The sequence below is a fragment of the Zosterops lateralis genome, assembly GCF_965231275.1.
Source record: "Zosterops lateralis genome assembly, chromosome: 7".
Lineage (NCBI taxonomy): Eukaryota > Metazoa > Chordata > Aves > Passeriformes > Zosteropidae > Zosterops > Zosterops lateralis.
In genome coordinates this window covers 17,096,191-17,111,420 of record NC_139767.1, presented here as the reverse complement: position 1 = coordinate 17,111,420, position 15,230 = coordinate 17,096,191, and the positions used below count along the sequence as shown (strand labels likewise).

At 36.8% G+C, this 15,230-nt stretch overlaps 1 protein-coding gene across 6 annotated transcripts in view; it reads right to left on the bottom strand.

Annotated features, from left to right (window-relative positions):
- Positions 1 to 7,337: 7,337 nt before the first annotated feature.
- Positions 7,338 to 15,230, bottom strand: part of ATF2 (activating transcription factor 2) — a 47,671-nt gene continuing 39,778 nt past the window's right edge. For all 6 annotated transcript variants that reach the window (XM_083865755.1, XM_083865758.1, XM_083865759.1 and 3 more), the window contains 2 exons: positions 14,568 to 14,673; positions 7,338 to 9,548 (listed from right to left, as the gene is read on the bottom strand). In XM_083865755.1, the coding sequence (XP_083721881.1) occupies positions 9,322 to 9,548; positions 14,568 to 14,673 (333 nt within the window). In that variant the 3' untranslated portion in view covers positions 7,338 to 9,321. The remainder of the gene's footprint in view (positions 9,549 to 14,567; positions 14,674 to 15,230) is intronic.

Sequence of the window (15,230 nt, the reverse complement as noted above, 5' to 3'; positions counted from 1 at the left end):
AAACTTGAGAGTGAAAGGCAGATGCAGCTGCAACAGCTGCAAGACTGCAGTTGTTTCTCAGAGAAAGCCACTATTCTAGCTTTAAGAAACTGTCCCAGATCTAGGGCTTCCCTCATCTATTTTTAGCAAGCACAAACAAGGTAGATTTCTTGATGCTTTTCAGACTGCACTTGCCAATGCTCCCCAAACTCTTCTTTTTCTGCCTACCTAAACGGGCTTCCATCACAATTTACTCCCACTAAACCAGCACTGCTCTAGTCCTGTTTCTGCTCCCTCCCCTTTCTCTGCAGCTGCACTGGCTGTTGGCCAATGCCAGTGTCTAGGAAAATAACCAGCAGCACTCTAGAGGGACAGATGAGTGCATGAGTGCTGCCTCACAGCAATAGCAGTGGCCACAGAACCCAAACTCCCAGATGACCCCTTTAATGACATGTGCTGTGAGTGCCCTTGTTAATCGGATGCTTTAGTCTGCTGCAGTTTTCTTCAAATACGATACAAAAAAAAAGAGTCAAGGTTAAGGATTTCTTTATCCATCTACAAACTCCTTCCCAGCCCACCAAACCAATGTCATGCCATCTTCAGAGACTTCTACGATGATGGCAGCAGGGACAGATTAGATTTCGGCACCAGCCTGCAGAACACATCTCAGAAACCCTCAGTCTGATTACAGCCCTGGCAACTCCTGCTGCCAGCATTGTGCAATAAAATAGGGCAACATGGACCAAGAGATGCAGGAATTCAAACAATGCATGGAGAAAGCAGATCCATTAACAACACAACCCCTATCATAATGAAGTGCAAACCCACAGAAAGATGAAACTCTGCAGAGCTCTCTTCAGTCAGCTCCATGTATAAAGCCAGGCTATCTCCATCAGTGGGCTCATATCACATGCAGGCTCCTCTGCCCCACTTCCATTTATGTATTTAAATAGATCCATAAGGCTTTATTATTTATTCTTGCTGTACAATTAAAGTCTGTTATTCAACTCTAAAAGCCAGTTTATGGCAGTTACTTTTTCAGGAGTCTATTCTGGAAGCCAAATTTTAGTTTTGTTAAATTTTTTTAGAGTTTATATTCAACTCTGAGAAGTCAAGGAGGCAAACTATGTAATGGAGAAGCTGATACCATTCCCTGGTAGTTCATTAGAAGAGCAGAAGGGACAGCTTCCCCTGAGGTCCTTGGAGAATGATAGCTCACAGGGAAAAGCATCCTACCAGGAGAGACAGGTGAGCAGTCAGTGAAGCAGAGGTGGCTTTCGGCTCTTTTTATACAGCGATGGCCAAATTGTATTTTAGTATCAAGTAACAGTAAGGTGTGGCCTACAACTAGGTATGAAATTTTATCCAACTCTTGGCAAGGGAAACCTCCTTGACCTGCCTTAGGCTAGCTGCAGAGGAAGAAAAGAGCTCCCAAGGAGCTGGGCAGTGTGGCATCCCTGCCATTGCTGGCCCAGCTTGCATGGACTGTACCTTCCCTCAAATTCTTTATCTTCTCTCAAAACCTTAATGTGCTGTGAAGTGTAGAATACTACGAAAAAAAAAAAAAATTGCAAAAACTTGATGTCAATATAAAAAAAAGCATTTGTTCAAAATACCCAACAGTTACCACTAGATGGCATTTTGTTCCTGAGAAATTAGAAACTCACAGGTTTGGGATTATTTGTTACACACAGCAGGAAACAGTAAAAATAGAATTACTTACCTCATTCAGTTAATAATTTATTACCCATTGTTTCATACTGTCACTAACATAAGACATTTCATTTGCAGATTGATAAATCGCGTATATTTAACTATGGCTTGTGACTCTTCAACCCTCTGCTCAGTAGGTAGGGGTTTGAGCTGTTGTCAGCACTTACCAAGAATCTCTTCCACACTTTAAATGAAAGACAAATGTAGGCCAGGTCACAGACTTTGAGCATGCCATGGAAATCTGCCAGAAATGCCTTGCTCCAGTAACTATATACAGTATTTCCTATGTTATTTTTGGATAAACCCTTAAAACAGATTGCAGTAAAAAAAGAAGTTTCCACTCAGGAAGAGAGCTGCTACAATTTTCTTATTATGAAATAATAGCTTAATAATATTCACTTATTAATATTATTTTTTTCTGTGTTTCATTTTAGTTTCAGCTTGTACAAGCTGTGATGATTTACATTTTTAATCTCTGCAGAGTACAATGTATCATACCCAGAGCTGCAATGAAGCTTTGCTGGGTACAGCCTGGGGTGACATGCAGGTGGCATTGCTTAACACGACATTGTTTGGCCTCTGTTAACCTCTGTCAGATTAAGCCAAGCAGTAGTGTTTCCCTTACTCTGCAGCAGGAGTAAGGAGACTGTACATGATGATGCACCGCAAGTCTGCGCATTGCTCAAATTTTCTTTGACTGAACAATGCTTTACTGACAGAAGCATGGATGGTCATTAGCAGTGGCTGAATCAGATCCTGCTCTCATACTTGCTTGGAAAAGACTCATTACAGAAGGAACCTTACTTCATTAAGATAAAATTAATCCTCACCTCTTCATCAAAGAGGCACTAGCTTCTTTGAAGTTGGTAATGTAGAAAAGCTGCTTTAAGTCAAGTATTTTAAGAAACTGTGTGCTGCAACACTTTAAACAGCGTTATTTAGTTTTAGTAATTCTATACCTGCACTTTTTTTTTTCAGCTTGTTTAGCTTAGTACTATTCTCCAGCAACATTAAATGGACTAGAATAAATCAGTAGATATGCCAAACTGAAAGTTTACAATCTGTGAAAATTTGTAACAATCTAACTCTGACAAAGGGGTGACATTTTCTTCAATAGATGAGACCTGTAGGATTTATGCAACCTCCTGAATATGTCTGAGCACCTGGCACATTATAAAGTGCAGTTCCATGAAGAAGGGGTGTGTGCCCTTATGCAATGTGTGAAAACAACAACAAAACCTAAACTAAACATGAAATTACAAGAGCAGGTAAAGATCATTAGCTTCTTTCTTGAAACAAAAGAACTTTGCACACTTTTGTGACAAGGAACAGTACAGAATTTATATAACAAACTGGTACTTGCAATATACGGGAAGCATCCTAGTCAGTATAATGTGTTTCCATCCCAAGAAGCAAATGCTGTGCCATACGTGGCAAATACAACCCTGCTGTCAACTCAGAAACAGCATTCTGGTTGTATGGTGACTGGGAACAGAGCTCAAGGCTCTATGGCCAACAACCTTCCTACACAGCATTCAAGAGAGTGCTGCATAATTTAGAGATGAAAAAAGTCCTATTAGAAACAGGACTCTGGAAAGGTGGGGTAAATAGTCAGATAAAAGACAAAGAAATATTTGACATATTCACACACGCATTCAAGTCATAAATTGTAAACTTAATAGCTTAAGAGTCATTAAACAGTCAGCAAAATGAGCAAGTGCTCAAAATGTCATCCAGTGAAATATACAGCATCTCCTTGGTATTTACAAGGATTATATATAATTTTTAGCAAAAAATCATTAGCCCTCTACAGCAATTCTGCTGAAACAAAGAACAGAAAGAAAGAAAACGGAAATATTAGCCTTTTGCTTGTTTTCAAATCATAGCCAGTCCGACTATAAAGTCTCTTGGCATTTTACAGGCAGCCAGAATGACTGTATTATACGTTGTTATCACCTTTAAGAGTATCTTTCTCAACACAGCATTATGAATAACAGGATGTTTATACTACTTACCTCAAGTGAGATCAAAACATTTTCAACATCACTGTAAACATTTGGAAGAAACTGATCTTCACGGAACACATCTCTGTGTTAGAGGAAAGGGATGCTATAATTGAGCAGTGAAATGCAGCACCTTCTTGGTGTAGACATTTTCCCCCTCAGTTTCATTTTCTTAATTTATTCAGGGCAGTTTATTTCGTTTGTTGCTAAGGCAGAGGGCTCATTCTCTCCTTGCTCATCTCCTTTTTCTCCTGATCAGAATCCCAGATGTAGGACAGATATATTTTCCCATCTTCTTTTTAAACATAAGCAAATTAGTAGGCTTTTTAAAATAATTCAGTTAATAAAATCCAGCAGCCCAGTGGTTTCTCAAAGGCAGTATTTTTGCCTCCCATAATGGTCTAGAACAAGTGATTCAGCTAAAGGGAGGGAAATACTATTCAGGGACCGTGCCAGTACTAGCTTGCAGCAAACTGAGAGCAGGAACACTTTAGGCAGTAGGAAAAAAATAGACCTTTTGTCTTTCAGGTAGCTAAACACAGCCATCAGACCAGCTTTCAGCACATTCCATCCACTTGGGCACAGATGGTGTGAAATAGAGTTGTAATAGCTCATGTTTGTACTTTGATGTATTGAGATAGCCACAGGCAAGAGTGAGGCAAGGAAAACATGGCTACCTGCAATCCTGTTTCTCTGAAGCTCTCCCTGGCAGTGCCCTTATTCCTGAAGCTCACCTCAGCCCGGCACTGACAGTCTTCCCTAAGCCAGAGTACTCTCCTTTCAGTTCCTTAATTGCAAACCGAGTATCACCAGGCCCTGCTGCCCAAGGTGGTTACAAATACTGCCCACTCTGCCCTGCTTCGTTTCTGTTATTTGTATTAAAACCAAAGAAGAGTTCCTAGAACTCCTTGACTCCCTTTCTTTGCTTCAAGCTGTTCTGCACCTTCTCTACTTGTTATCTAGTCAGTCTATCCAGCTTAAGCTACTGTCTCTTTACCTATGGAGTAAAAATAATAATTGTCCTTGCATTTTACAACACTTTTCCGATTAATGATTCACCTCAATTAAATTGTTATAGGTAGTTTATCTAAAAATCTAAGAGCCTCTCCTCTCCTCTCCTCTCCCCTCTTCATAGGTTAAAGTGCTTGTAACAATACACATTATTACAGAAAATGGTAATAGAAGAGGGATAAAGATTTTCAGCAAGGGTTAAATTACAGTAATTACAGAAACTGCATCAAGTTGATGCATCCTCGTGTTCTATTGACAGCCATGTGATTAGATGATAACTCACCCCACACCTAGGAAAGTAAAAACTCTTTTTTGGAAGAGGGTTGCACTTAGCAGAGTTATGAAGCCATCAGCATATAACCTGTGCTCATTAGTTGTGCACAGAATCTGTAATGAAATATTTTTGAAGAAATCTTCTGAATTAAATACTTAGAAGTCCTTCCATATCTAAATATATATTTTATAATGTATCTTAGTTTAGGAAGATATAAATATCAAGATAACATAAGCTTCTCATATCTATTTTAGCTGATGACAAGGTAAAGAGTGTGCAGAAATTGCTTTTCTGACTTCTAACTTATAGAAACAGAAGTTTGCTATAGAGGGTTAACACAACCAAGGAAGAAGCAATATGAAAAAAGAAAGAATTCCACACTGAATACATAAGCACTTTCTGGGGCTCATCACACAAAGAATAATATTTTGAATAGGAAGAAAGTAAAGAAAAAGAAAGGTCATGGTCCTACATTCCATAAAGGAATGAAGAAAAAAAAAAAAAAGGTCACATTAAACCCTAAAATTACCATTGAAGAATATGAAACTTTGAAAATTTCATGATAAAATTGTCCAAACCAACCCTATACAGTGTTACACAACATGGGGTAAATAAATCATACCTGTGTTACTTTTGATACAATGGTTAAGAACAAATGTAAAGACTACTGCAAGCCAATCTTACACTGACTGTTCTGCAGTTTAAATGAGCACAGTTCCAACTATGCCTCTACTGAGGGAAGCAACAGGCAGCATATACATGCAAACAGCCTTCATTAGACACATTGTCATGAGTATATTAATCATGTCAAGAAGCATTGCTCAAGTTTCCTTCACTGCAATTTAACATACCTTACTTTATTAGGATGCACTTAATTTCACTATGCTTTCTCCTCATTATCATTTATGTTGACCAATTAAAATGTTTGTGTCTGTTTCTAAGCAAATTACTCCTGTAATTCAGGTAGCTGAAATCACTACTCATCTCACACTTCTGTCATCTCCTTCTCTCAGTGTACTACCTTCTTTGCCCACCCTCTCTTACCACTGTAAACAGAAAAAAACCCTTACTTAGATGGAATCGTTAAGATAGAAACCTGAGTCTTTTTGCAGCACAGACATTAAGAAGTGGGCTGGTTCTCCACCCCTCACACCCCTTGCCCCAAGAGCCCCTGTTATACAGCCTTTTGTTCCCTTGGAGTCACAAGCACAATTCATAGTCAGAAAAAGAAAGTAATGAAGCAAGGGAAGCCTCATACTTTTTCTCATATTGGGTTAAAAGTTGTGTGCAGCTTCACTTCACCTGGTCCATAATACAGAACAAATGCAGACACAGAGCAACTTCACCCTTTTGTTTCCTCCAAAGTCTCCCTATTGGGGTTCTGACATAAGCTTTTGAAATGATAGCAGAATGTACCATTCCACACGTCTCCAACATCCATAAATAAACCCAAACCATTTTTACTATTCTAAACATCAGACATGAGGGCATGATTTTTTTCTGAACCTTTGACAACACAACTGTGAGCCATTTATTTGATTACAGCTGTTATTTCTGGCTTCATGTATATTGAAATAGGATTAAAATAACTGGAAGGGAGGTGGAAATTCTGATCACACACAGTGCTTTTGCTGTGGAACTCAGGGCAACCGGGAATGGCTGAGCAACATCTGGGATCACCAAGCTATGTTTATGAACTCATTTATCTGTGGATTACCTTGGGCTCCTGGAACTAATGATACAGTGCTTGCTCCTGAGAAGCTGCTGGAGCTCAGCTGCAGAGCAATGGTATTTGCCTTATTTTCTCAAGAAACATACATGCTCTTGTATTCATAACATTACTTTGACATTACTGTAATGACTTCCAGAAAAACGCTGATAAGTGCAAAGATGAAGAAATAAGTCTGAAGACAGTGCTGCCTTTTAGAACAATTATAATTTCATTAAAATAGGAACATAACTTAAAGATAGATTTTATTCTCTTTGATGATTTACTCATGCAAACTGCACATAAAAGAAAACAGTACAGTTTGTGAAACATGTCAAATGTAAAGACCCAAAATGCTAAGTACAGAAGTAGTGTGACAACATCTCAAAACGGAATCCATGATAGTACGGCTAATACCTTTTCTCTATTTGCTGAACACAGATTTTAATGGTTCTTTTTCCAGCCCCACTGTTAAATTCATTAACTGTTTACACATCTCCTATACACTTATGTAGACTTATTTTACAAGCGCAACAGTTCTGTTATAAAAAAACTCCACTTATATGATTTAAAAGCCTTTGTGTTTAGGAGAGCAAATTATAGTATAATCAATGAGGCCGCATGTAGTCCACCAAAACTACAATGAAAAGTGACTGTAGAGCTTTCTTGCAGAATTCCCATTTTGTGCCTTTGAAATTCATTTCTTTCTCACAAGAGGTCCATTGTATTTAACCATCCTGGAAACGTTCAGTAACTGTTACACCTTTTTATCTTGAAATTGGGAAAGTAAGACTTTTAAACACATGAGGTTATCAACACAACTTTCTTAGTTTTAAAATACAAAATATTTAGAATCCCTAATATTTTCATGCTTAAAGCCCTGCAATGATACATATATGACTTAGATACTTCTTTGTCCAGTTTTCATTACAGTATGGTTGTATATATATTGCAGAAATTATATTTTCCTGTGGATCAATTACATTTTTAGATTTAAAACTGAACCAAATAGAAATTTGATGGCACTGACACTTGATAACGCATGGTATAGGTGTGGAGAAGGAAGAGCAAATGAATACACAACCCATTATAAATGCATTAAATCTTTGTTATATACATAATGGAATCCTGCTTTACTGCCAGTTGCTACTATGCATCTGTTTTTGCTATTATACAAAGTTTTCCGACCTGAAAGCACACATCTACTTTTTTTAAAACAACTTAATCTATTGTAAAATATTGTACTGTATTTTGAACATGAGTACAGAATCAAAATAGATAATGGCACATTTAAAAAACTCAATATCCTACAGATGATTGGATAATGAGAAAAAGTGTACCTACAATCATCTCATCAGAAACAAACTACATCATGGAATGTTAGTTATCCAAGTTCGCACAGTAAATAACATTTTAAAACTGCAATCACCTATCAGCCAGCATCACATTGAAGGCATCTTTAAACATTCAAGCAAAAGACTGCTGGCATTAACTACTGAACCATTCTCACACACACACCACACACACCACATTATAATTACATTGTTTCCAAGATACGGTAGATACTGATTTTTTTGTTTCCACAAGAAAGGTATCAAAATTTTTGCTACTAAAAGATGACAGTGCTTACACAAGAATTAAGTACAAGTTAGCTTGCAAATACGAGACAATGACAAAAAAAAGTCGAGTTGTCTGAAGAAGGATTTTAGGCTTTTCTGGCATCCAAAACCATGAGTAAACTCCTTAGTCTGCGACTCAAAAACCCACAAAATACCAACCTACTTTGGAATAACAAGTATTCCATATTTGATAACCCTGTATTTTACAATATGCTTACTGGTTTCAGCCTAGCAACAAGGGGTGGTTATAGATATCTATTCTGACTGGAGAATTAAAGCTCTCCTCCCACCAGAATCAAGTGTTGGAGTGGAAAAAAACCCACCTGACATCAATTAAAAAAAAAATCAAATCTATTTAGTAATGATCCTCATCTAGGATTGGTATGTGCATAAGTACTGTATCTCATATACTGTACTGGCCCTATTAAACAAATTAAAAACCCCAACAGTTAAAAGCCAACCAAAATGCTATACATAAAAAACCCAAATGTTTTTCTTCCAATGTTCTTCCTCTCATAATGTGCAAAACAACAAAAAGGCAAAAAGACTAAAAGCAAATTTACTGTTACTGTCTTTCTCTTGCCTAGTGCTTTATGACCTTGCTAACTTTACAAAGTCAATAGGGACTATGCAGAACTTTGGTATAAAAATGTCACATAATATTCCTATCACAGTCTTGGGGATGACCTTCAGTAATTCACCCCAATGTTTGTTAAAATAATACCAAATTAAAAATGAAATAAACCACATCGTACTGTACACACACTTTACACATTAAGCACAAAAAATAACTAGTAAAACTAATACTTAAAAAAAAAGTCTTTTGCAAAGAGACTAGAACTGGTGTTCTGTCTTATCTCCACCTGCCAATCATTAAAGCCAAATTTAAGTCGGATTTTTAAAAATTAATAATTTTAGGCTACAATTTCTCCTAGCTGGAGACCGGTCTGTTGTTGGTTTCCCTTTAAAGTCACGGATGCGTATCTAAGGAACTGATGCAACGCAAGTTTTTAATCAACTTCCCGATGGCTGTGCCTGGGAGGGAGGCGCCAGGACGATCTGGGACAGCACGGGCTCCGTGCTCTGGTCCGCCATCTGCGTGAGCACCGAGGTGGCCACGGCCTCGGCCTTGGACGTGGAGCTGACGCCGTTGGAAGTGCTGACGGAGCTGTGCTGGATGGCTTCCGTGTGCGGGCTGCTGGGCACCGAGATGTCTTCCGAGCTGTCGTCTTTATCTGCCGCTGAACAAGAACAGCGCGTTTATTCTGTCCCCGGAATGCACACCGCCTCATCCCCGTAACAGCAACCACCCCCTAACAACTAAAATTCATCCTGTAATGCAGCACAAATCACAAAACAAGCTTACTTCCAGTTTTTTAAGGAAAATACTGCTTTGTAAGCAGAAAAACTGGACTGCAGTATGGATTATTCAGGAAACCAGAACATTTTCACGTCTTCAAAGCCATGATTAAAATTTCCTGCCTAGTAAATCAGCCAGTGGGTACTATGCCTAATTCTAATGATGCATGTTCACATCAGTAAGCATTATTCAGACTAAAAAATGCTATTTATTGTGTCTGCTTAATAATCAAACAAAAATAATTCTACATTCAGTAATAAATATTTGTGATCATGAGAAAGATATCTGAAAAAATATTACTTACACTGCTATATTTACTGGACAATACTTACACAAGTTTTCAGCCCCCATTCCATAACTTTACAGATGCCTCTCAACAGGTTTTAAAATTCTTAAAATTGGTATTGAAAATATTTTTGGAGTATTTCAGGTGTTTTCCACAAAACCAAAGTGAATTAGCCACAGAATTGAATCATTTTGTCCCATCACAGAGGGTAAGCAGGTTAAAAAAAATTATCACTATGCAAAACTAGAATTTCCAAAATGATCATGACTTAAAATGCCCTTCTTGCACAGAAGTCGTGCTAAAATCATCCTTTTTTCCAGAGTTGCAGAAGTTCGCTAATGCAAACACTGTCAAACTAAAAGCTGAGTTCAAAACTAAAAAAAAAAAAAAAAAAAAACAAGAACAGAAAATTATTCTACTGTTTTTCACTCAAAAATAGAAATACTAATGCTGCATTTCATTACAACTTTTTATATGATTTTGTGCTACTTAATGTTTGCAAGCACTTTTCACACCAGTTTTATGAACTGACCAGAACCAGTACCCAGGTGGAATATTGGAAGTCTGTTTTAAACTACTACTGACTATCGTGATACAAACATAGCCAGAAGCAGGCATGAACTATTGCTTGGGACAAAGCAATGCAACAAAGCTTGATGTTCTCTAGTCTTGTCTTTGTAATTCCCTTCAGATTTGCCTGAGATTGGCCTACAAGTTAAGAAGTGTCTCAGAGAAACGATGGGGAAGGATGACACTAACGTGAGGAGAGAAGCAATGCTGTGGTATCATGTCCTCATTTCCACAGAAAGCCAGGCTAACAGCAGCAACTAACAGGAACATTAAGTGTCAAAAACCAATAATGAAATGTAGTTTATGTTTTACTGGGGTCTGTATGACATGCTAGCTCTGGGTAAGAAAATTTACTAACTTAGCAAGTCAAAACCCCAATATAAAGATCTTTGAGCAGCCCTACATATATTCAGAACAAACTCATCTTCAAAGCTTGAGAACAACTGTTCTATTATTGACTGCTTCTAGAAAAGAATGGTAAGGGCAAAAAGGATGGGCAAGCAAGGAAACTGCTACATTTTTTTCTAAAAAAATACTGCCTACAGGAGCAAGGTGGCAATCTCTCCTTCAACTCTACTAAAAGAGCATGGACATAATAACTTGCAAGTTAGAATGCTCTTATCTACAAGGCCAACTGTTTTACAGATCCTGCACTTTTTAAAAACAGATCTTTCAAACATTAAAGGAGAGAGATACTGATGACACTGAACTAGATCTGCTGACAAGTATTGCATATCCAAAGGTTTCATAATAACTGTATACAGCAAGTGCAAGAAAAATTAAGATATTTCCAAAGGCATTTGTGACCCTTAGGAGAGTTTGTCCTTTCAAGAACAGAAAGAATATGAACAAGTCAATTCAGTTAGAAGTATTCAACAGGATTCATCAAAATGAATGATGAAACAAATTTATCTTTACCATACCTCTATCAATACCTACAAGAGCTCATGTAAAAACAAGCAAGAAGGAACACATGCAAACTTTGTTCAAAATATAAACTCTAGTGCCACTTCCTGAAAAATACTCCATTACTAATTATGAGAGTACCATATTTTTTCCTCAGACAGAATGAAATGGCAGCAAGTGGGATGACATGTATCAAATACAGTCTCTCTGCTGGAACACCTGCTCCTCCTCTTCAGAACTGCTGGAGAACCACTGCCTGTCCAGAACAGGCTGCAGGAACACAGTGGTTTGAGAGGTTCAAATCATTCAAAGTCTGAAACTGTTTAGTCACCTTCTATCTTCCTTTTGAAAACAAGCTACCCAAAGAACACAACCCCTCCCCACACCATCTAATGCCCCTAACACTGCAGTCTCTATCTTCCTTTAAATTCTGCTTTGAACAAATGTTCTTGAATATTATAATGTCCTTGTAAAAAATATGAAAAAATACCTAAAAACCTCTTTCTCTCTTTAAAAAAAAAACCCTCTGAATACCACAACACATTTTCTTCTCACCAGTTTTCACCTCTGTCCTACTACAAGCCCAGAAAAATCCTGACAAAATACAGGGAGTATCATAGAAGACTTTTAGAAATTATCTAGTACAGAAGATAATATAACAAATAAATGAACAGCATCTAGATTTCACTTTCCCTACAACAGCTGAAGATGCAGTAAGAACCAACAGCATCCTTTTCTGGAAAATAAAAAAGTTTAAGCTGGCTGAGTTTTTTTGAAGCTGACTCAAAAAGCACAATATCCATTTTTCTGGATTCTCTGTCCTGATGACACCCTCTTTTGAAGCAGGCACAAGACTTGAAAATAAGTAAAATATGATACCAAAAAAAATTTTAGAAGACAGGCACTGTCATGCTTTTCACTTGGCCTGAGAAAAAAATGTGTCTGGGAAATACAAAAGATCTTCAAAGATATGTAAAGGCCAAGTGATAGATTATTTGTTCCTATTTAAGAGCATAATACATGAATGGCCATCAAATTGTGGGCTTGGCTGTTAAAATGTGATCTATGCAGTGCACCACATTCAGCACTGCAGGAGCTCTTTAAGCTGGGGTCTTGAATTTCTTCCACAGAGACAAGACTTTTAAACCACTTCTCTACATTTTTGAAGCAATTCAACTTTGATTATTTGATGAATGTAATATGTTTATTTAAATATACTTTATAGGAGCATCATTTTCAGGAACATATTGACTGAAACCATTTTTTTCCTCTCATAAACTGTACTATGGATACGTCACTTACCAAATATGCTTTCCTAACAATATTCATGCAGAGATAATGTGACAAAATCCTTTCAGAGGGAGGGCATTACAACTATCATTCACATTAAGCTTTTACTTTCAACAGACTTTAAAAAAAAACTGAGCTCTGCTTCCAATTTCCTTGTGTAATACTATTTTTTTCTATAATGTAGGCTTTTTCCATTAGTATTTTAGGTCGGATTAATTTTGTATTTTTTACTAATTCAGAAGCAACATAGTCCTTTACTGAGAGCTCAAAACAAACACTACAGACAGGCCATTCACTAATCCTTCAACAAAGAAATCTTTGGCATGGAATCACTTTGGCAGTTTATGACTTACAATGAAGTATTTTACATCCCAATTCAGGAACATGAGTCCTCAAAACATCAAAATTCCAGAAACCTATGGTCTGCTTTTTTTGTGGTCCCCCCACCCCTTTTTTTTTTTTTTTTTTTTTTTTTTTGTTAAAAACCTTGCATGCATAATGCTATCCCCTAGTAGCTTCGGCATGAAATTATGTTGTTCTGTCAGATGGGAGCCATAATGGCCTCATCCCTGCAGCAATCATTGTTAATATAAATCCCAAACGTATTTCTATACTGTTCCAATTTACTCCAAGATGCTATTTTCTGTCTTGTCAAAATGACTGGAGATCAAAGGACCAAGATTTATAAGCTCAAAACTGACAAAATCAGTATTCTAAATATATATGGCAATACAGAATTGCTAAATCTCCTGAATCTTTTAAATTAAAAAATATTGCCCGTTCTGATGAAATTGCTTACAATGACTACAAGTAAAGATGGTGGCTATTAAGTTTTATCGCAAGCACCTGAGGATCTGTTTGCATGCAGTACAAAATGTTCCTTTATTCTCCTGAATTACTGACACTGGCAAATTAAAATGAAGTGGCTACATATGGCAGAAACAATCTTCACATTTACAAATATCTTGAAATATCACTAAATCATAAAAACGAAAGCTGTGGGTTATATATTATGAATGTTGCCTAATGCATTCCCAGCTCAGTTATTTGTAACAAATTTGTGTACAATGGACAAAATTGGCCATTTATTCTACACCAGCAGCAGCTGGTTCTGGCACTGTGTATCACAGCCAAGAAGGAAGCTACAAGTCAGGAAAGCATAATTAACCTTTAAAATGCTGGAAAGATGAAATGTCTATAGAACAACTTAAAATAAAAATATAGATTGGAAAATATTGGTATTGTTGGTATTCCCCTCAACACTTAGAACTGTTTTTAAAAACAACCTACCTTCAGAAAAGCAGTAACTTAATGTGGATATTGAAACAATCTAGAAGACACTGTACAGTAGGAGCCATGAACCTGCATCTGATTATTTTAATGGCTCGACTGATATGGGATGTTATGGTAAATGAGGACAGCTGTTATAGTACCTCTACTGAAACCTCATTACAATGAAGGAAAAACACCCACAAGGACCTTTCACTGCATTAGGCTACGATAAAGTATAAAAAATGATTTATCGTGTGCTCTTAATACTTTAATTATGTTTTCCAAAGCAGGTGTACTAACCGATAGTCCTTAAATGCTAATTATCATATGCATTCATTAAACCAACATAAACCTTTCAATGTTATGCAACAATTCAATTTTTACTTAAACAGATATTTTTAAATATCATGTATTAATTCCTGCCTTCCAATAACTTCAAGATTATTAAAAAAAATATCTTTAAGGTAATATATGTAATATCAGAACTGCACTTCTCAATTTTAATGCTCATTCAGTTCATTTTGGCAGTATTTCATTGATGCAGCCTCAGGCTATAGGTAATGGAACATTACTCACTATGATAGCCAGATTTCTTCTGCATGGCAGTTACAGGGCAATCTTTATGAGCCAGAAGAAGCTGTTTCAGCTGTGCCACTTCATTTCTCAGCAGGGTGACTTCATTCTAAAGGAAAAGAAAGTTATGTACTTTACCAGGCTCAAACTACACACGTTTTGAAGGTAAGCATTAAGTTTTATAGGATTTTCAGTTGTTCATTTAGGGGTAGCTGAAATACAAGAAGTTTCCATTCAGTATATATTGCAAATATGTATATATTTATTTTATCTTAGAAAATGCAAATATTAGCTGAAACTTGGCTACCTTTGTTAAATTAACTGGGAAATGCTTGGGTTTGTTTTTTTTTTTTAAACACAATGTATGTTTTTCAGTTTGCAGATGCAGACTCTACATATAGTCTCATTCACATGATCCAGCTACTGTGAGACTCTTCTGGAAGGTTTTGTGATGAATTCTAATCAGAGTAAGCCTACATTTAGCTACACACATTTTAACAGATGTCACAGCCAACATTAAAAAAGGGAAAAATATAAAAGAAAACCCAAAAAGCCAATGCAGAATAATTTTTCAGTGACTCTAATTATACTTGGACTTCAAAAAAGAAAATCTCACATAGTGGAAAACAATTTAGCAAATATTGGTTGATCTCCAGACTGATTTTT